The 22,918-nt window shown below is 37.7% G+C and overlaps 1 protein-coding gene across 11 annotated transcripts in view; it reads left to right on the top strand.

Annotated features, from left to right (window-relative positions):
- OSBPL8 (oxysterol binding protein like 8) overlaps positions 1-22,918 on the top strand; it is a 217,602-nt gene that overhangs the window by 71,025 nt on the left and 123,659 nt on the right. For 5 of the 11 annotated variants that reach the window (XM_050748538.1, XM_050748536.1, XM_050748534.1 and 2 more), the window contains exon 1: positions 7,139-8,580. Coding sequence is in view for 8 of the 11 variants with exons in the window: in XM_050748534.1 (XP_050604491.1) it covers positions 8,578-8,580 (3 nt within the window). In the remaining 3 variants the exon portion in view is untranslated. Of the gene's footprint in view, positions 1-2,798; positions 3,620-6,988; positions 7,098-7,138; positions 8,581-22,918 lie in introns of those variants that run through there. The other 6 variants (XM_050748532.1, XM_050748530.1, XM_050748529.1 and 3 more) reach the window with 3 other exon arrangements.

The raw sequence follows: 22,918 nt of genomic DNA, 5'->3' as shown, positions 1-22,918 counted from the left end.
CTCCATAGTCAATTTTTCAGGAAATCCTCTTCTACCTTTAGAATTCATGTAGAATTCTTCTTCTTCTCAGTATCTTTATGGCTCTCATCTTCATTCTTGCATCATATTCTCTCTTCTAGATTAATGCAGTAACCTTTTAACTGAATTCCCAGTTTCTACCCTTCTCCCACTATGATTGTCAATACAGAGAAACTAAAAATCTCAGATCATGTTATTCCTTGCTCAGAACCCTCCAGTGGGTTCTCATATCACTTAGAGTAAAAGGCTAACATATGTCATAGCCTACCACCCAGCCAGTGCCTAGAATGTAGCCATAGGGTAGGGCCTTTTCCTACCAAAACCACTATAAAGTCTGAAAGAGATGATTACTCCATATAGTGAACAAACCTTAACACAATGCAATAAGAAACATTAAAAAAACAAGGAAACATAACACCACCAAAGGAATGCAATAATTTTCCAATAATCAACCCTCCCCAAATGGAGATCTATGAATTGCCTGTCAAAGAAAAATCAGAATAATTATTTTAAGGAAGCTCAGTGAACTACAGGAGAACACAGACAACTCAATGAAATAAGAAAAGCAATACAAACAAAACTAGAAGTTTAACAGAGAGGTTGGAATAATTAAAAAGAACAGCGCAATAGAGACTGTTAACAGCAGAACTGATCAAGCATAAGAAAGAACTGATAAACTCAAACAGTGGATATTTGAAAATATTTGATCAGAAAAGAAAAAGAATGAAAAGGAGTGAAAAGCCTACAGATTTAGGGACATCATCAAAAGAGCTAACATTTGTAGAATTCAAGGAGAATAGAGAGAGACAGAAAGCTTATTTAAAGATTTAATGTCTGAAAACTTCTCTAATCTTGGAAAAAAGATAAACACCCAGGCACAGGAATCTCAAAGGTCTCCAACTAGATTCAACCCAAAGAAGACATATCTAATCAAATTGTCAAAAGTCACAGAGAATTTTAAAAGCAGCAAGATAAAAAGGATCCTCACATGCAAGGGAACTCCTTAAGCCTATTGGTGAATTTCTCAGCAGAAACTTTGCAGGTCTAGAGAGAATGGAATAATATATTTATTTAAAGTGCTGAAAGAAAAAATTGTAAACCAAGAATACTTTATCTGACAAAGCTGTTCTTCAGAAATTAAGGAGGTATGAAGACTTTCCCAGAAAAGAAAAGCAGAGGGAGTTAACCACCACTAAACCTGCCTTACAAAAAAATGAAAGAGAATTCTTCAAACTGAAGTGAAAGGATGCTAATTAGTAACATGAAAACATATAAATTATAAAACTCACTGGTAAAACGCTGTCATTGAGGATACTGCTAGAGCTCTTTCTGGTCTGTGAAGCAAATTTTGATTGGTCTAGAGCTTTGGTATAAAGCTTATACACACATTATGTTATTGGGGTCCTCTCAACAATCCTGTGAAATATGTAGAGCACGTAATATTCCCTATTTGCAAATGAGAAAACAAAGATTCAGAGAAGATAATGGACTTGCTCACAGTCATGCTGGTGGAAAATGATAGGGTGGCAGAGTGGAGATTCTACTACAAATGCACTGCACCAGTGGTTTCCAACTATTTTGACTGCAACTTAGAGGAAGAAATGCATTTTAAATTTTGACCCAAAATGTACACGTGTACATGCACACACAATGAAAGCAAAAAAAAAAAAAAAAAAAAAAAAAAAAAAAAAAAAGAGATATATTCTATAGCATCAGGGACTGGTTTTGTGGCAGACATGTTTTGCACAGACCGGGAGGGCAGTGATGGTTTAAGGATGATTCAAGCTCATTTACACTTATTGTGTACCCTGTTTAATAATTATACAACTCACCATAATGTAGAACCAGTGGGAGCCCTGGGCTTGTTTTCCTGCAGCTAGATGGTCAGTCTTGAGGGTATGGGAGACAGTTACAGACCACCAGGCATTAGATTCCCATAAGGAGCAGATAACCTAGAATCTTTGCGTGCACAGTTCACAATAGGGTTCGTGCTCCTATGAGAATCTAATGCTGCCACTCATCTGACAGGAGGCAGAGCTCAGGTGGTAATGCAAATGATGGGGATATACATCTGTATCCCCCATCTGTAAATACAGATGAAGCTTCACTCACCCACCTTTCATCTCCTGCTGTGTGGCCCAGGTCCTAAGAGGCCACAGACCCATATCAATCTGTGGCCCAGGCATTGGGAACACCTGGCCCACAGGACCAAATATGATCTACTTATACTTTGTTTCCTTACCTCTGTGGGGAAACATTTTCTGCTTTTCCCTTCCTTCACATGTGCAGCTTCTTCTGACCTTCAGACTCTTCCCTCAGATATCTGCATAGCTAATTTCCTCCCTACTTCAAATGATTGCTCACGTGTCACCTTTTCAATGACACCTACTATGACCATCCTATTTATAATTGTAACCCTTTAATCCCTGGGTAGTCTTAACCTGTTTTACTTTTTACCATAGCACTTACTATCTTCTAATACATAATTTATTTATTTATTATTTTTATTGGTTGTCTTCCCCTTCTAGAACATAAGCTCCATGAGGGCAGGGTTTGTTTACTTTGCAAATTGATGTATTCATAGTGGTCAGTATAATACCTAGGAATAGATGAATCCCTAACATTGAATGGATAGGATGAAAAGATTAGTAAAATATTTTTTGAAGTAAAAGCTGCTTATGATGTTTTGTTATTTTGTTGTTAATATTGCAAATTTTTAGAGTATAATAATGCAGTATTCAAATACAAATATCAGTGTGCATCCCATAGACATAATTTTTGTATCATCTGCTGTTTTGGATTCTTATTTATTCACTTAGATAATTGAGTTGACAGTTAAGTGCAACAACTGTTAATGAAATGTCTACCATGAACTAGCACTGGAAACACAGATCAGTAAAATAGCCTCTGTCCTTGAAGAGAATTGGCTCATGGGAACAAATAATTACAATATATTGTAATACATGTAGTCAAGGAAAGTTTATATGTTTCTAAATTGAAAGTCAGAGTAGTCTCTTGGGCTGTTCTTATTGATTGTGTCAAAGGAACCAAATGCCAACCTTACAAAGTCCAATTAAATAATGTTTCACCAGCCTTTATATTTCAGTAAGGCCTTTTATACTCGTAGAAATAAGAAAATGTTTTTGAAACTCCAAGAAAATGATTAGAAGTCTACTGATTTGATTGGTTTTGGCTTTGTTATCTCTTTGAAGGAATAATTGTTAGAGAGGTTATCAGAGACCTTTGAGTATTTATAGTTACTATGAGAGTTCAGGTTGTAGGTTTTGTTAATGAAAAAGTCAGTCCTCTTGAACCCTGCCACTGTTTTATCAACTAAATTTATGTAGTATTCTAAATCTTTTTTTTTTTTTCTTTTTGAAGTAGCGTATTTCCCTGACCCCTTCATGGGACTCATGACAAGGGTGCCTCATTTACTCAGCCTGCTACTCCCCACTCCTCATGAGAGTGAGTGAGTGAGTGAACAAAGTGGGAACTGGAGTGCATGAGCACTGAAACTGGGTTGCCATTTCGGTGTCAGCAGGATCAAACTCCACTCACTTGGACCTGCTGTGTTCCACCCCTTGCAGGAAGGAGTGTACAGGTAAGCAGGTGCAGGAGCCAGAGCGAGTGCTTTTTGGGCACTGGCAGGAGCAAACTCCGTGGAGGCTCTGTGGCAGCGTCCAGGCGGGGTGCCTGTGACTCCTGAAGCCCCCCCAGAGGGCATATTACAGTGCTTTTTTAGCTCTGCTGTCTGTGGATGGCTTAACTGTTAATAACAAATCAGTGGGCCCTCTGCCTTTTCACATGAGATGGCTGCCTTCCGCCAGTGAGGGCAAGGGGCCGGTGTGACAGCCTTTTGTATCCACACTTGTGGCTCCCAAGCTCTTGTCCAGTGTCCTCGAAAAAAATGAGGCTACATGAACAAATTGAAAGATGGTAAATGTGGGGGATTTTATTGTCATGAAGGTGGCTCTCAACCGGAAGGGGAGCTGAAAAGGGGATGGGGCAGGTAAGTAATCTTTCACTGAAGCCCAGCCTTCTCCCACTGGATTCTTCTCTGAAGTTACACTATCAGGCTGTCCCTCTGAAGTCAAGCCGCTTCTCTCCAATGTCCAGCCATATTCCCCGATGTCCAGCAGCTTCTCCTCTCTTAGGGCTGAGTCTGGGGTCTTTATAGGCATAAGATGGGGTGGGGCAGGACAAGGCCATGGGTGGTTTAGGAAAAGGCAACATTCGAACGGGAAAACAGGGATATAAGTTCTTGTTTTGGTCTGCCATTTCACGCTTTTCAGCTTGCGGGTGGGGCTTTTGCCAGGGACCCGCCCTTTTCTGCCTAGAATTTCTGTTCCCTGTCCCTGCCAATTTCAGCAGTGTTCACAGCATCTTCACCAGGAGTAGATTCTGTCTTCAGAAACCACTTTCTTTGTTCATCCATAAGAAGTAAGTCCTCATTCATTCAAGTTTTATCTTGAGATTGCAGCCATTCAGTTACATCTTCAGACTCCACTTTTAATTTGAGTTCTCTTGCTGTTTTCACCACATTAGTAGTGACTTCCTGCACTGAGGTCTTGAAACCCACAAAGTCATCCATAAGGGTTGGAATCAACTTCTTCCAAATTCCTGCTAATGTTGGTATTTTGACCTCCTCCTGTGAATCACAAGTGTACTTAGTGACATTTAGAGTGGTGAATCTTTTCCATAGGGTTTTCAAACTTTGCCCAGATCCATCAGAGGAATCACTATCTCTGGCAGCCTTATGGCCTTACTGAATGTGTTTCTTAAATAAGAAGACATGAAAGTTAAAATTACTCCTTGATTCATGGGCTGCAGAATAGATGTCGTGTTAGCAGAGATGAAAATAACATTAATCTTTTTGTACATCTCCACCAGAACTTTTGAATGACCCAAGTGCATTGTCAGTGAGTGTTAATATTTTGAAAGGAATATTGTTTCTAAGCAGTAGTCTCAACAGTGAGCTTAAAATATTAGTAAACCATACTGTAAACAGATGTGCTATCATCCAGGCTTTGTTGTTTTATTTATAGTGCACAGGCAGAGTAGTTATAGCATAATTCTTAAGGACCCTAGAATTTTTGGAATGGTAAATGAGCATTGCCTTCAACTTCAAGTCATCAGCTGCATTAGCCCCTAACAAGAGAGTCAGTTTGTCCTTTTCAGCTTTGAAGCCTGGCGTTGACTTCTCCTCTCTAGATATGAAAGTCCTTAATGGCATCTTCTAATAGAAGGCTATTTCGTCTGTATTGAAAACCTGTTGTTTAGTGTAGCCATGTTCATCAATGATATTAGCTAGATCTTTTGGATAACTTAACTGTGGTTTCTCCAAGTAGCACTTGCTACTTCATCTTGCATTTTGATGTTATAGAGATGACTTCTTTCCTTAAACCTCATGAACAACCTCTGCTGGCTGCAAACTTCTCTTCTGAAGCTTTTTCACCTCTCTCAGCCTGTATAGAATTGAAGAGAGTTAGGGCCTTGCCTGTATCATTAGCCTGTTCTTCTATCCAGACCACTCAAACTTGCTGTATATCAGCAGTAAGACTGTTTTGCTTTCTTATCATTTGTGTGTTCATTGGAATAGGACTTTCAATTTCCTCCAAGAACTTTTACTTTGCATTCGCGACATTGCTGTTTGGTGTAAGAGGCCATGCTTCTGGCTTTTGACATGCCTTCCTCACTAAGCTTAAATCATTTTTAGCTTTTGATTTAAAGTGAAATATGTGGCTCTTCCTGTTACTTGAACACTTAGAGGCCTTTGTAGTGTTATTAATTGGACTAATTTCAATATTATTGTGTCTGATGGAATAGAGAAGAGCCAGGAGAAAGAGAAATGGGAGAATGGCAGATGGGTGGAGCAGTCAAAACCACATACATTTCAGTTAAGTTAGTTGTTTTATATTGCTGTAGTTTGTGGTGCCTCAAAATGATTACAATAGTAATATCAAGGGTTACTGATGACAGATTGCTGTAACAGATATTTTAATGAAAAGGTTTGAAATATTTGAGAGTTACCAAACTGTGACACAGAGACACAAAGTGAGCACATGCTGTTGGAAAAGTGGTACTGATAGACTTGCTTGCTGCAAGGTTGTCACCAACCTTCATTTTGTAAAAAAGGCGGTATCTCTTTGTGCAGTAAAGCGAAGCACGATAAAACAAGGCATGCCTGTAGAAAAGTAATACATATTCATGGTAAAAATGGAAATATACAGAAGAACAAAGAGTATCTTATTATATAATGTTCCATCACTCACATTTCCCACCTCGTGTTGTGATCCTCTTTCCAGTTTAGTATATACAGATCTTCATTTTTAAAAATTGCTGCATGATATTCTGTTGTATGTCTGTAATATAATTTAAGGAAGCTTCTAGCCATCAACATTAAAGTTGTTTCTAGTTTTTTCATCAAATTTATTACTTTGTTGGATTTGTTTATTTATGTATTTCTGTGCATTTGTATATCTGTGGGAGAATTTCTAGTCTTGAAATTGCTGGATTAAAACATACGTATTTTTAATTGTCCTCCAGAAAATTGTCCTGATTTGTCTTCTCATAACAAAAGTACGTGAGAATATCTGTTTCCCCACATTCTGTCCCATGATGGATTTTAGCATACTTTTTAGTTTTTACCAATGTAATACTAATTTATTTCATTAGAAGTACTTATTTCATAAGTAGATTTATGCATCCTTTCAAATTTTAGGCAATCTCATGTTTAACCTTGCTCTTACTATTTTTCTTCATTTGGAATATCTTTTTCTTCTTTCATTTTTCTCTGAACCTTTACCATTCTTCAAGCCCATGTCAAAATTTGTTTGTTTTTCTTTTTAATTATTGGATTTCTGAATAAACTCAGACTAAAATGATTTTTCCCTCCTAATAAACTCAGTGCTTTATTTCTACTTGTCACAATTTTATCCCAGTCCTAATAAATATGATTTTTTAATTTTAGGATTTGCAGATTTACAGGATGGCTGCACATTAATGGAAAGAGAAGCATAAACCTATCTTCTTTCATTATGGAGGGAGGTTTGGCAGATGGAGAACCTGATCGAACTTCGGTGAGTAGTTCAAATATGACGTAAGATTCTATCATTTGTAACTGTGAAGTGTTTGATGTAAGCCAGGGTTTTGTTTTTAAAATATATTAAAAACAAACTTTTAAAAAAGTGTTTTTAAAATAATGCTTTAACTCCTTGAGAATTACAGATACCTTAAATGATATGAAAATTACAGATCGCTGGCTGGGCATGGTGGCTGATAGCTGTAATCCTAGAACTTTGGGAGACTTGAGACGGGTGGATTACCTGAGCTCAGGAGTTCAAGACCAGCCTGGGCAACATGGCGAAACCCTGTCTCTACTAAAAATATAAAAATTAGCCAGATGTGGTGGCACATGCCTGTAGTCCCAGTTACTCGGGAGGCTGAGGCACGAGAATTGCTTGAACTCGGGAGGTGGAGGTTACAGTAAGCCAAGATAGCGCCTCTGCACTCCAACCCGAGTGACAAAGTCAAACTGTCTCTTAAAAAAAAAAAACCAAAAAACGAAAATTACAGATAGCTTAAAGCTTGTTGGAGCACAACCCAATTTTCTGAATTTCTGCTCCATCCTCCTCCTCTTATTTTACCTATATTCCCAGCCATATAGTGAAAGACATACTAATAGAATCATTTATTTTCTCCCAAAACCTTTGTTTTAAGTGAAATCAAGAGAATGTTAACATTTGAGGAAATTAAATGCCTCCAAATCTCAAATCACATGCAGCTATGAGTAATAGCGGGAATGAAACAGTTAAAATAATTAAGAGCAATTGCCATATATATTCTTTTTATAAAAATGTAAAGATTTAGTAAACAATTCTGCCCTGTGATCATAATTGAATTATATTCTGAAATTAAACAAGTAGTGGGTAACAGGAAAAGTATACCTTACCCAATACATTTAAAAAAGAAATCACTAGTAGGATGGACTAAATGATGATGGGTCATTTTTTTCTCACTGTACAAAAAGATTTTACTCCAGAATAATTTCATTTTCAGTTATGTTTATTGCATCTTGAGTGACTCCATTATATATTTATGTATAGATTCTTAGCAGTGTTTCTGTTACCTAAAGTAAAGGTTCCCCCTTCAGTAAAATGTAGTCAGCTGGTAGCTTTATCATTAGTTAGGTGGTGGATTGTTTAACAAATTTACATTGTTGGAATAAGGTAGAGCCCAACTTTTCTGTCTTTTATATTACTGTGGAATTGAGAGTCACTATTAGATTGAGGTGTTTGTAAATTTTAATTTAGCGAATGTCCTTTGTTCAGGCTTCAGTGTAGGAACAGTCTAATGATTGATAGCAAAATGCAGTTTTGCTGACTTGTATTAACTTGGTCTCAGCCTTTCTTGAATTTCTGGTTCAGTCTTGTTTGGGGTTCTTAAATGATCAAAAAACGTTAAACTTTAAAATAAGTTGTTAGTAGAGAATAAAATGGGTGTGGAAATAACTTGGCTTTTGAAGAAGGCTGTTGTCATGTTGATTTAAATGGAAAACGGATGGTAAGTTATTTTATTTTTACTATAATTTCAGAAGAAAAGTTAAGATTAAGCCTTGTCTGTAGAACTTATGTTTATCATAAACTTTACCTTTTTTTTTTTTTTTTTTTTAATCTATTGGACTGTCTTAGATTCTTTCAACCCAAATACTTTTGGTCTTCTAGTGATATTAAAAATATCAGTAATAACTACAGTGGCTGTTTTTAAGTGTATGCTTTGTTAGACTGTCCTCATAACAGCTGTTAAAGGTAGATATTTGTTTATCCTCACTTTTTGAGGTAGGGAAATAGGCTCAGGGAGGTTAATTATCTTCTCTAAGACTTCACAGCTTAAGCGATAGAACTGAAATCTGTCTGTCTCTAAATACTTTACTACTAAGATGTTGATTATATACCTATATTTCTGAATAGAGTGTCTTAAAATTTGTTGTTACCTTTCAAAGTATGTGTCCAAGTAAATGTTACTACATTTTATTACCAGACTCCTTTGGCTAAAGTAACAAAGTTTTAGTCATTTCTGGAGTGCAGTGGCGTGATCTCTTCTCACCACAACCTCCGCCTCCCTGGTTCAAGCAATTCTCCTACCTCAGCCTCCTGAGTAGCTGGGATTACAGGCATGTGCCACCATGCCCGGCTAATTTTTTGTATTTTTAGTAGAGATGGGGGTTTCTCTGTGTTGGTCAGGATGGTCTCAATCTCCCAACTTCGGGTGATTCACCTGCCTTGGCCTCCCAGAGTGATGGGATTACAGGCGTGAGCCACTGCACCCGGCCTTAGTCATTTACTATTCCAAATTTTGTTGATATTGAGAAGTTAAAAGTTGTTTAAAAAGTAGTGAGAGGCCAGGCACGGTGGGTCACACCTGTAATCTCAGCACTTCGGGAGGCTGAGGCGAATGGATCACCTGAGGTCAGGAGTTCGAGACCAGCCTGGCCAACATGATGAAACCGTGTCTCTACTAAAAATACAAAAAAATTAGCCAGACATGGTGGCAGTTGCCTGTAATCCCAGCTACTGAGGAGGCTGAGTCAGGAGAATCACTCGAACTCGCGAGGCAGAGGTTGCAGTGAGCCGAGATCACGCCACTGCACTCCAGCCTGGGCAACGAGAGTGAAACTCCGTCTCAAAAAAATAATTAAAAAAAAAAAAGTAGTGAGAACAGTTTTTTCTTATTCATTAGGTTCCTTCTATGAAATATTTTAGCTAATTTTAGAGAAAGTAATACCGATAATTTCAGCGTAAACTACTGAAATATTCTGTATTTGAAACTAACATTGAGGTCCACTTTTGAGTTAGCTATAAAATAATCACCTTTGAACTGCTCGGTTTAAGCTAGTTACTGTTTAGATCTGGAAGAAGTGGATCAGAACATGAGCTCTGTAACACCTTTAGCTACATGTTAAAATCTGAGCCCTGTTACTTAGTTGTATGACCTAGGTAATAAATTCTCCAGGTTTCCAGTTTCCTTATAAATAGAGATAATTGTAATATCTACCTCCCAAAGTTATTTTTAATATTAATTGAGAAAATATGTCTATGAGGTGCCTATTACAGGGCTGTACATACTGTAAACATCCATTAAATAAAAGCAACTATTTTTTTCGTTAATGTAACTATTAATATTAAGCCTTCTCTCCAAAAAGATAAATAATTAAAAGTCAGGAGAGGCCTGTGATGATTCGGTGATTGCTCCACGCTAGAGTAGTTGGAGAAGCTTTCTTAAGAGGACATAAACTTTGAATTGCGCATGAACGTAGGGATCATAGGATTGAAAATGAGCAAGGAAAGCATGCCAGATGAGAGAATAGTGAGAGGCAAGGCTAAATAGGGAATTAATTGCTCAGTTTATTCAGGGTATAATTAGCAAAAAAAAATTAAGGATGGAAGTAAGTGACTGATGTCTAGAGGAATAATGATGGATATGCCAGATAGAGACCAAATTTATGGAAGACTTTAGGTGCTAGACCAGGGATTTTGGACTTGATTCTGTGAGTAATGGTTTGCCATTGAGTATTTTAATGTAGATGAATCTGAAAGCAGGGTATAAAATGATTTGTAGGAATGAATATTAAGAGAATATTACAAGACTGGGCGCAGTGGCTCACGCCTGTAATCTCAGCACCTCGGGAGTCTGAGGCGTACGAATCACCTGAGGTCAAGAGTTCAAAACCAGCCTGGCCAACATGGTGAAATCCCGTCTCTACTAAAAATACAAAAATTAGCCAGGTGGGGTGGTGGGCACCTGTAATCCCAGCTTCCCTGGAGGCTGAGGCATGAGAATTGTCTGAACCTGGGAGGCTGAGGTTGCAGTGCGCTGAGATCATGCATGCCATTGTACTCCAGCCTGGGCGACAAGAGACAAATGCTGTCTCAAAAAAAGAAAAGAAAAGAAAAGAAAAGACTATTACAGTGATCTTGGTGTGAGGTTGTGAAAAAAATCTGACTTTATTATTTTTGCTTTCCTTCTTGCACATAATACAATTTTTTTCTTTTTTGAGACAGAGTCTCACTATGTTGCCCAGGTTGGAGTGCAGGGGCATGGTCTCGACTCACTGGAACCTCCATCTCCCTGACTCAGGCCTGCCTCAGCCTTCCGAGTAGCTGGGATTACAAGCGCACGCCACCACACCAGGCTAATTTTTTTGTATTTTTAGTAGAGATGGGGTTTCATCATGTTGGCCAGACTGGTCTCGAACTCCTGACCTCAGGCGATCCATCCGCCTTGGCCTCCCAAAGTGGTAGGATTACAGGTGTGAGCCACTGTGGCCAGCCAATACTATATATATTTTTTTGAGATAGTCTCGCTCTGTCACCCAGGCTGGAGTGCAGTGGCACAATCTTGGCTCACTGCAAACTCTGCCTCCCGGGTTCAAGCGATTCTTCTGCCTCAGCCTCCTGAGTAGCTAGGACTGCAGGCGAGCGCCACCATGCCCAGCTAATTTTTGTATTTTTAGTAGAGATGGGGTTTCACCATATTGGCCAGGCTAGTCTTGAACTCCTGACCTCGTGATCCACCCACCTTGGCCTCCCACCACCCGCCTTGGCCTCCCAAAGTGCTGGGATTACCGGCATGAGCCACTGTGCCCGGCCCAATACTATATATTTTTAAAACACATTTGCTCACTTGTTATTCTAGTTTTCTAGTTGCATATGGTTCTGTTTTTCTGGCAGTGCTATTTGCCTTAGATGGCAGGTACTAAAAAGTATAGATTAAATCTGTGTTTCTATATGTGGTACTTGTATGCCACAGAACATGAGAATACTTTTTAATATATGGTTTAAACTATCTTTTGAAAGTTTACAGTTTTCATTCTAGAAATTAACTGCTCAAAATGCTTTAAAGAGTCAAATTCTTATGACTAGATTGAGGTAGACTAAATAAGTGAATACCTTTCTAGATTAAAGACAATTGAATATGTTCCTCAGCTTAAGGATAGTCACTCTATCTTTTTTTTTTTTTTGAGACAGAGTTTTGCTCTTGTTGCCCAGGCTGCAGTCCAATGGCGCGATCTTGGCCCACTGCAACCTCTTCCTCCTGGGTTCAAGCAATTCTCTTGCCCCAGCCTCCCAAGTATCTGGGATTACAGGCATGAACCACCACACCTGACTAATTTTGTATTTTTAGTAGAGACGGGGTTTCTCCATGTTGGTCAGGCTGGTCTTTTTTTTTTTTTTTTTTTTTTTTTATTACTTTAAGTTCTAGGGTACATGTGCATAACGTGCAAGTTTGTTACATATGTATACTTGTGCCATGTTGGTGTGTTGCACCCATCAACTCGTCAGCATCCATCAACTCGTCATTTACATCAGGTATAACTCCCAATGCAATCCCTCCCCCCTCCCCCCTCCCCGTGATAGGCCCCGGTGTGTGATGTTCCCCTTCCCGCGTCCAAGTGATCTCATTGTTCAGTTCCCACCTATGAGTGAGAACATGCGGTGTTTGGTTTTCTGTTCTTGCGATAGTTTGCTGAGAATGATGGTTTCCAGCTGCATCCATGTCCCTACAAAGGACACAAACTCATCCTTTTTTATGGCTGCATAGTATTCCATGGTGTATATGTGCCACATTTTCTTAATTCAGTCTGTCACTGATGGACATTTGGGTTGATTCCAAGTCTTTGCTATTGTGAATAGTGCCGCAATAAACATACGTGTGCATGTGTCTTTATAGCAGCATGATTTATAATCCTTTGGGTATAAACCCAGTAATGGGATGGCTGGGTTATATGGTACTTCTAGTTCTAGATCCTTGAGGAATCGCCATACTGTTTTCCATAATGGTTGAACTAGTTTACAATCCCACCAACAGTGTAAAAGTGTTCCTATTTCTCCATATCCTCTCCAGCACCTGTTGTTCCCTGACTTTTTAATGATTGCCATTCTAACTGGTGTGAGATGGTATCTCATTGTGGTTTTGATTTGCATTTCTCTGATGGCCAGTGATGATGAGCATTTTTTCATGTGTCTGTTGGCTGTATGAATGTCCTCTTTTGAGAAATGTCTATTCATATCCTTCGCCCACTTTTTGGTGGGGTTGTTTGTTTTTTTCTTTTAAATTTGTTTGAGTTCTTTGTAGATTCTGGATATTAGCCCTTTGTCTGATGAGTAGATTGCAAAAATTTTCTCCCATTCTGTAGGTTGCCTGTTCACTCTGATGGTAGTTTCTTTTGCTGTGCAGAAGCTCTTTAGTTTAATTAGATCTCATTTGTCAATTTTGGCTTTTGTTGCCGTTGCTTTTGGTGTTTTAGACATGAAGTCCTTGCCCATGCCTATGTCCTGAATGGTATCACCTAGGTTTTCTTCTAGGGTTTTTATGGTATGAGGTCTAACATTTAAGTCTCTAATCCATCTTGAATTAATTTTCATATAAGGAGTAAGGAAAGGATCCAGTTTCAGCTTTCTACTTATGGCTAGCCAATTATCCCAGCACCATTTATTAAATAGGGAATCCTTTCCCCATTTCTTGTTTTTCTCAGGTTTATCAAAGATCAGATGGCTGTAGATGTGTGTGGTATTATTTCTGAGGGCTCTGTTCTGTTCCATTGGTCTATATCTCTGTTTTGGTACCAGTCCCATGCTGTTTTGGTTACTGTAGCCTTGTAGTATAGTTTGAAGTCAGATAGCGTGATGCCTCCAGCTTTGTTCTTTTGACTTAGAATTGTCTTGGAGATGCGGGCTCTTTTTGGTTCCATATGAACTTTAAAGCAGTTTTTTCCAATTCTGTGAAGAAACTCATTGGTAGCTTGATGGGGATGGCATTGAATCTATAAATTACCTTGGGCAGTATGGCCATTTTCACGATATTTATTCTTCCTATCCATGAGCATGGAATGTTCTTCTATTTGTTTATGTCCTCTTTGATTTCACTGAGCAGTGGTTTGTAGTTCTCCTTGAAGAGGTCCTTTACATCCCTTGTAAATTGGATTCCTAGGTATTTTATTCTCTTTGAAGCAATTGTGAATGGAAGTTCATTCCTGATTTGGCTCTCTGTTTGTCTGTTACTGGTGTATAAGAATGCTTGTGATTTTTGCACATAATTTTATATCCTGAGACTTTGCTGAAGTTTCTTATCAGCTTAAGGAGATTTTGGGCTGAGACAATGGGGTTTTCTAAATATACAATCATGTCATCTGCCAACAGGGACAATTTGACTTCTTCTTTTCCTAACTGAATACCCTTTATTTCTTTCTCTTGGGTCAGGCTGGTCTTGAACTCCTGACCTCAGGTGATCCGCCCCGCCTCAGCCTCCCAAAGTGTTGGAATTACAGGTGTGAGCCACTGCGCTCGGCCTATCTTTTGAAGTATTCCTGAACTATTATTTCTTTTTTCTCTTGAAGCAAAGGAAACTGCTTCATACATTTTATTAGAGGACAAAATCCTTTATTGTATTAAAAATTGATTTTATAAATGGTTTTTTAGAAGAGAGCAACAATTTAAAAAATATGTATGAATGTTTTTTGTGTGTATAAGGGCTCTCAATTGAGAAAATCTTTAAGATTCTAATTCAGGTTGGGTACCTTGAATCCAAAAGCTTTCTGAAGTGGAAGGAACTGCGGATTTAGTTCAGCAATTCTTAGAATATAGTCAATGAATGTCTTTGTGGAGAGCCTAGAGATGATCCAACTTCCTGTAACTGATTTTTATATACTGGGTGAGTTATTGATAATTTAGATTTGGTGATCATAAGGTAAAATTGCTGTGTTATTAGAGTTTATTCAAAGCCTTAAATCATATTCTAAGAAGTCCGGCTATCTATAAAAATTAGCAACAGTTTAGAGCTTGTGCACGCAAATTAATGGAATTACACCACTTTTTGCTACAGTAAGTATTATTTTGAGTGGGTCACAGTTTTTAAATATTGCTGTTTTTGTCCTGTTATAAATACTATGAGATTAACTTCATTATTATGATTATTGATTTGGTATATTATGTGGTGTTCGTGATAGCATCTTTCTAACAATAGTATTCACATTTTTTTTTAGTTTTAAATTTTTTGTAGAGACAGGGTCTTACTCTGTTGCCCGGGCTGGACTGTACTCGTGTGATCCTAGCTCACTGCAGCCTTGAATTCCTGGGCTTAAGTGATCCTCCCACCTCAGCCTCCAGAGTAGCTTGGACTACAAGCCTGCCCCACTCTGTCTGGCCAATTTCTAATTTATTTTAAATAGGTGCAGGGTCTCGCTATGTTTCCCAGGCTGTAACAACAGTAGTTTTTTATGTACAACTTCCCAATAATTGGCCTCGAAGGCATTGGTGCATTCAAATTTAATGATAATGCCAATTACTATTCATATGCCAATTACTAATCCTCTGAAAGTATTGTTGTACAATAGCACTTCTTTAAATTTTACCGTTGGTCATTGTGCTCTTATCCTATTGCGACTATAACAAATTGCCACAGCTTTAGTGGCTCAAAACAACACAAATTTATTTTCTTAGCAGTTCTGGAAGTCAGAAATCTAAAAGCAAAGTGTTAGTGTTGTTTTCCTTCTGAAGACTCTGAGGGAAGAATCCATTTTCTTGCTTTTACTAGTATCTAGAGAATGCATTAATCTTTTTTGGCTCGTGGATCCTTGTATCACTTCAACCTCTGGCTTTTGTTATCACATAACCTGCTGCTCGTTTAGGCCCTCTTGTTTCCTCCTTATGAGGACACTTATGATTACATTGAGCTCAGTTACATAACCCACTCAGAAAATCAGTTAACTGCCCTATATCAAGGTCCTTAACCTAAATCACATCTGCAGAGCCCCTTTTACTGTAGAAGGTAACATTCACAGCTTCCAGGGATTAGAGTGTGGACATCTTTGGGAGGCCGTTATTCTTTCCTCCAGAGCCAGTATTAACCTCTGGAGTAACCTAACCTATTGGAAGTGGGTCCTGTTGCTGGGTAACCCAAAGTCTGTGGTCTGCCCAGGCATCTCACCTGGGAAGTTGCCAGCTAGACTGAAGTCCTAAATAATGAGAATTCTTAGGTTGCAGGGATCTCCTTATGTAAAGTAAAAATAACTGAAAATTTTAGTCACCAATTTATTACTTACATTCTTATTTTCTCATGTTAAAATAATTTCATCTTCCCAACAGCTGCTTGCTAACTCTAACAGTTTGTATTAATCATACATACAAGATTGTTAATAGAAGTTATTCTTGAACTGAAATGGAGTAGTAGAATGTATCCCAATGTTCCCATTACTCATCTTCAACAATTATCAACTTGGGTCGACGTTGTTCCATCTATACTCCCACCTTCCTAAGCCAGAGTTTTTTTTAACAAATCTTAGATAAATCATTTTATTCATAAATATTTACTGTCTGTATATATCTCTAAAATATAAAGACTTTAAAACTTTGATCATAAATACATTATTCCTAAAAATTAATAACTCTTTAGTCAGATAATTATTCAGTGCCTACACTTCCCTAGTTCTCTCAAATTCTTTTTTTTTTTTGAGACAGAGTTTCACTCTTGTTGCCCTGGCTGCAGTGCAATGGCGCAATCTTGGCTCAGTGCAACCTCTGCCTCCCAGGCCTCAGTCTCCCGAGTAGCTGGGATTACAGGCATGCGCCACCATACCCGGCTAATTTTTGTATTTTTAGTAGAGACAGGGTTTCTCCATGTTGGTTATGCTGATCTTGAACTCCCCACCTCAGGGGATCTGCCAGCCTCAGCCTCCCGAAGTGCTGGGATTACAGGCATGAGCCACCATGCCTGGCTTCTCGTATTCTTTTTATAGTAGGTTGTTGTGTTGGACTTAGTTGGTAAGTCACAAGTCTTTTTGAATCTTTTAAATCTTTCCTATATCTGTTCTTAATTTTTACCTTTCAATTTATTGAAAAAACAAGATAGTTTATTCTGTGGAGTTTTCTACAATATGAGTTTTCCCCTCATGCTGATATTTAGGGTGTTCATCAGTCCCTTATATTTCTTGCAAGTTGGTTGTTAGAATTAGAGGCTTGCACAGATTGAGGTTCAAATTTTTTTGACGATAGTGATGTATAAATGGTGTTGTACATAACTGTCAGGAGGCACATAATGTCTCATTGTCTCTCTCTCTCTGATAATAGCAACCATTGATGATCATTGCCTAGGTCTGTTAGTTCAATAGGGGTATACATCAGAATTCTAATTGGGTTAAAAAAGTGGAGGCTGGAAAGAATGATTATGATTAGTCTGTACCTTTTGAGCAAGCAAACCAATCAACATACATTTTTTTAATGCAATAAAAAAATTTTTATTTTAATTTTTAAAAAATTTTGTGTGCAAGTGGTACGTAAATATATTTATGGGGTATATGTTTTGATACAGGCATGTATCACATGGAAGAGGGGTTATCCATCTCCTTAAGCTTTTATCCTTTGTGTTACAATCCAATTATACTCATTTAGTTATTTTAAAATGTACAGTCCAATCTACATTTTGTTAGGAATTTTGTCTTTTGCCACTTTATAGCTTTATTGAAACTTCTATTAAAGGGAGATATTTAGAAAAGGTCAAAATGATTTGATAGGTATACTTTGTTATACTGAGACAGAGTCTTGCTCTGTCGCCCAGGCTGGAGTGCAGTGGTGTGCTGGGTTCACGCCATTCTCCTGCCTCAGCCTCCCGAGCAGCTGGCACTACAGGTGCCTGCCACCACACCCGGCTAATTTTTTGCATTTTTGGTAGAGACGGGGTTTCACCTTGTTAACCAGGATGGTCTCGATTTCCTGAACTTGTGATCTGCCCACCTCGGCCTCCCAAAGTGGTGGGATTACAGGCGTGAGCCACTGCGCCCGGCCTGTTATACTTTGTTTACATCTCCATTACTTTAACTTCTGAAAGTTTTGTTAGCAGTACTTAAATATTTGTAATTGTTTGAACTTCCCAAGTGGGAAAATATTGGTCACTATTACCTATTGTGTGAGTACTAAAGATTCCATCTCATTATATAATTTTTCTTTTTTTTTTCTTACCTTATTAGATGGTTATTCTTGTTAGAGGCTTGAGTAATGTAAAAATCATTCAGGTATATAATTGGACTCTGTAGTAAATTTGGGGAGCCTAGTTGGAGAGAGTGTCAACTTTTTAAAAGAAAAAGAAATAACCAGTGGCATATAGAATATAACAGCAGAATTCCCAGCCACACATCTTTTGTGTTTCTATTACTCTTGGAGATGTTCTTAAAGTGGATTCCCAGGACTCTGGGACTCTCTAAGACCCTTTCAGAAAATCTGTGAGGGCTAAAAATTATTTTTTTTGTGATAATATCATGGTATTTAATATTATTTATCTTTTTTTTCCTCATTAGGGCACAGTACAACTTTCCAGAGACCACATAAAACATGATGTCATTGCTCTGGTGGCTACTGGAGGGTATGCTTGTGAATTCTTTTTTTTTAGATGGAGTCTTGCTCTGTTGCCTAGGCTGGAGTGCAGAGGCACGACCTCAGCTCACTGAAGCCTCTGCCTCCCAGGTTTAAGTAATTCTTCCACCTCAGCCTCCGGAGTAGCTGGGATTATAGGTGCACCACCACGCCTGGCTAGGTTTTGTATTTTTAGTAGAGATGGAGTTTTACCGTATTGGCCAGGCTGATCCCAAACTCCTGACCTCAGGTGATCCACCTTCCTCAGCCTCCCAAAATGCTGGGATTACAGGTGTGAGCCACTGCACCTGCTGTGAATTCTTTTGTTTTCAGGTTTTTTTTTTTAGTTTAATTTTTTCTGAGGTATTTTTTGTAAAATAAGCTTTGTTTTAGAATAGTATTAGGTTTACAGAAAAATTGTAAAGATAATAGAGTTCCCATATATGTTGTACACCCCCCTTTCCCCTATTAAGAACATCTTATATTAGTGTGGTACATTTGATATAATTGATGAACTCATGTTGATACATTATTAACAGAAATCCATACTTGATTCAGAATTATTTAGTTTTTACATAATGTCCTTTTTATGTTCCAGGATCCAGTTCGGGAAACCACATTGCATTTAGTTCTCGTGTTTCCTTATGTTCTTCTTGGCTATGACTGTGTGTCAGCCTTTCTTTGTTTTGAATGAACCTTGACCGTTTTGAGGGCTGCTGGTCAGTTATTTTACATAGCATCTCTGAACTGGAATTTGTTTGATATGTTTTTCATGATTAGACTAAGTTTAATGGATTTTGAGAAGGAAGACCACAGAGATACAGTGCTGTTTTCATCACATCATACCAAGGGTATATTCTGTCAGCATAACTTATTTTTGCTGTTGACCATGATCATGTGGCTGAGGTGGTTAGTAAATTTCCCATTAATTTTTTTTTTAATTCGGAAAATATTACTAGGCATAATCCACATATACCATAGCTCTTTGGAGTCTTCAACAGTTTCTAAGAGTATAAAGGAATCTCGAGACCCAGAAGTTTGAGTTGCTCATCTAAGCCTTAAGCACCTAACACTTTAAGAAAGAATAATTGACAGCTGCCTGATATGACAAAAGGAACCAACAAGATGAGATTTGGGGGTGGGAGAGTAGAAGAAATAATTGATAGGGCCTTTAAGAATAAGGGAGTGATACCAAGATAAACTTTGGCTTCTTTATAACTCTGCTTAGTGTTGAGACAGGACCTCTGCCTTTGAGTAGTTTTTTGACTTTGTTTCTTTCTTTTCTCATTTGGTAATTTAACAGATATTTGTTGAATGTCTACTTACTTTTCATTAATTTTGATATTTTGTCTGATTCATATAATTTGCAAATAATAGGTTTTTTTCCCTTTTTCTTCCATTCCTTATACAGTTGAGGCTGTGGTTTTATGAATGTATGTCTGGCGGTGAGACTTGGGGAGTCTTTTCTAGAAAAGTATTCTGTGTAGGTTTTCAAAATTATTTAAAATTTAATATTCCGTTACTATTTAAATCTTTTATGCCTTCCTTTTGCATCTCTTATTTTGTGAATGTGGCACTTCTGTTTCATTCTTTAATCTTGCTTAACTTATGTATATTTTCCATCTTTTTTCTTCCTGATGACTTCTTTTTGAATTCCTTGATTATTCTTCTAGCTTATTAATTTATTATTGGATCATATTCATTTTGCTGTTCGAGCCTACTGTATTTTATTTATCTATATTTTTATACCCAGTATTATCAGCTTTAAAAATATTTGCTTGTTCATGCTCAGTTTTATAATATCCTCTGTTATCTTTTTAAACATGTTTATTAAGTTTTTGATGAGTTTGGTTCACCGATTTTCTTTTCTTTGACCAAGGTTGTTCAGTTTGTTGTCTTTCACAGCACTTGGGCTCCTTAGAATATTATTTTTGTTTGTGAGCTTATATTCTCTTAGTAATATTCTTTGGGAATATTAACTGCCTTGTCTGATACTGTCCTACATAGAAAGGTAAGAGCCCAGGGACTAGCTTTTGACCGTTTTGGTCAATCTAGAGAATACATGTCTTAGGTTGGAGAATCTTTTTTATTAAAAATCATAGCTTCTACCTCGTTACCCCAGTTGCTTATATATTCTGTTTCTTAGGGAACTTTTCTGTATCTCTGTTCTGAGCACACTTCTTATCCATAAACTGTCTCCTTAGTTGTAAACAGCCCATTTGAGAGAAAGCACAGTGGAAGGCAGTAGTCGGCCTCTCTGCCTGCATTTGGTATGTGTGTACTGTAACAGTACAGCATGTGTACGTGCACAGTTTAAAAGCAAAAATGCTTACTTAGGACTGTGTTTAATGCCTCTGTATGGAATTAAATCATGTTTTATGCTCATAGTAAAAACAAGGTGTTCAATGATTAGAGAGAAAAGAGCATAGAAAGATGGCTGGCTTCCAACCCTTCCTCCTGTTCCCTTCTCCTGGCCTTTTCTTTATCCATGATATTCCACTTTCTGCATCTTCAGGGATGGGTTCAGGGGCTAGGGTGGAGTGGGGACTTGTTACTTCACTAGTAATTCAGTTCTCACTTGCAAAAGCAATTGGCTTCTTCTTTATTGACTTTGCATTCTCTGTGTATAGAGTGGCTGAAAGTGGACCAGAGATTTAAAAGAACAGCAGAACTGTTACACAGTTAATTCATATTAAGATCTTTCTCAAATGTGATACACAGTTTAAAAATGAAAAATAGAACTATTAAGGAACCACCTGAAAAAACAGGCTGTCCTTTACTCAGTGTAGACAGTGAAATTATGTAACAGGAGAATAGACAAAGCTATTTGTTTTGCTAACCTAGACTTTGGGAGGAGAACTGGCTTTAAAGACTTGTTATTTCCTTCAGTACCCATAAATAATGCAACTTCTCAGCTTTTAAACATATGATAGTTTTTTAAAAGTATTGTCATTTGCTCTTTCTCTCAAGTTTTAAGACATGCCAGAGCTTCTCATAAGCAGGATATAATTAAAGTTTAGACACCCACAGGTCCACATTTAACTCTTAATTAAAATGGTGTATGTTAAGAATCTTAAATTTAAGATTAAAATAAAATTTATGGGAGTCCCATAAAACCTCAGAAAGAAATGTGAAGGATTCAAATTTTAGCATATTGGAGATATGTGAAGATAAAATTTGATTAAAAGTCCAACCAAATCTCTACCTGTCTTTCTAGTGACAATAGAACAATAAAGAGATTTTTATCCATACCTCATCTTAGTAGGTTTTCATTAAGTTGTGATTGCTTCAGAAGTCACTGCTTCAGAAGTCAACTTAAGTTTAATAGGGTGAAAATAGCAACAACGGAGCAAGAGAAGCTTGAGGATTGGGTGATGAATTTATGTATGTATTTGTCTATGTACATATGTACCTATAGACATAAAATTTAATTTGGGGCTGGTTGCAATGGCTCACACCTGTAATCCTAGCACTTTGGGAGGCTGAGGCAGGAGGATTGCTTGAGCCTGGGAGTTGAGGACTAGCCTGGGCAACATAGCGAGACCTTGTTTCTACAAATAATAAAAAAAATTAGCCGGTCGTGGTGGCATGTGCCTGTGGTCCCAGCTACTCAAGAGGCTGAGGTAGGAGGATTGCTAGAGCCCTGGTGGTTGAGGCTGCAGTGAGCCAAGATCATGCCACTGCACCCCAGCTTGGGCGACAGAGTGAGACTCTGCCTGCCCTCCAGAAATTTAATATTATTTTTATACATATACACACAAAATTAAATTTTATGTATATATGTATGTGTGTACATACACAAATGCATGTATATAAATTTATCCCCCCATCCTAAGCTTGCTCCTGCTCCAAAGCTACTGTTTTCACCATATTAAACTTAAGTTGATTTCTGAAGCAGTCACAAGTTAATGAAAACCTACTAAGTTGAGGTATGGATAAAAATCTGTTCATTATTATACTGTCACTAGACAGACAAGTGGAGATTTGGTTGGACTTTAAATCAAAATATTTTTTAAAATTTTATGTTTTTTAAATTTATTTTATTTAAACGTTTATTGGATTCAGCAAACTAACGTACCTTCATTAAGTACATTCTACACATAGTACCTTCGTAGATTCATGCCTATACTGTGTTTAGAGCAGGTTTTATTTAGGTCTTATGCGTAAAACTGTTGGCTGCATTAGGGGAATTAGTAGAAAATAAAGCTAATAGAAATGAATAACAATTAATGTTTATTAAATTTCCACTGTGTGCCACCAGCTATTCAAAGTGCCTTGCCCATAAACTCATTTAATCTTAAAAATAACCCTGAGATAGATAGAATTATGAGGATACAGAGACAAGGACACACATCTGGTAAGTAGCGGAGCTGGGATACATTTTGACTCCAGGGGTGAACCTTTAATCACTTTCCTATACTGCGTCTCTTTGAATCAGATCATACGGGGCCTTGAATACTACTTTTATTGTTTGGGATCTTTGTTGTTAACACAGTATC

This window comes from Macaca thibetana, chromosome 11 (genome assembly GCF_024542745.1).
Source record: "Macaca thibetana thibetana isolate TM-01 chromosome 11, ASM2454274v1, whole genome shotgun sequence".
NCBI classification, from domain to species: Eukaryota; Metazoa; Chordata; class Mammalia; order Primates; family Cercopithecidae; genus Macaca; species Macaca thibetana.
Note: the sequence above shows the minus strand (reverse complement) of the source record. Positions and strands in the feature narration are given on the sequence as shown.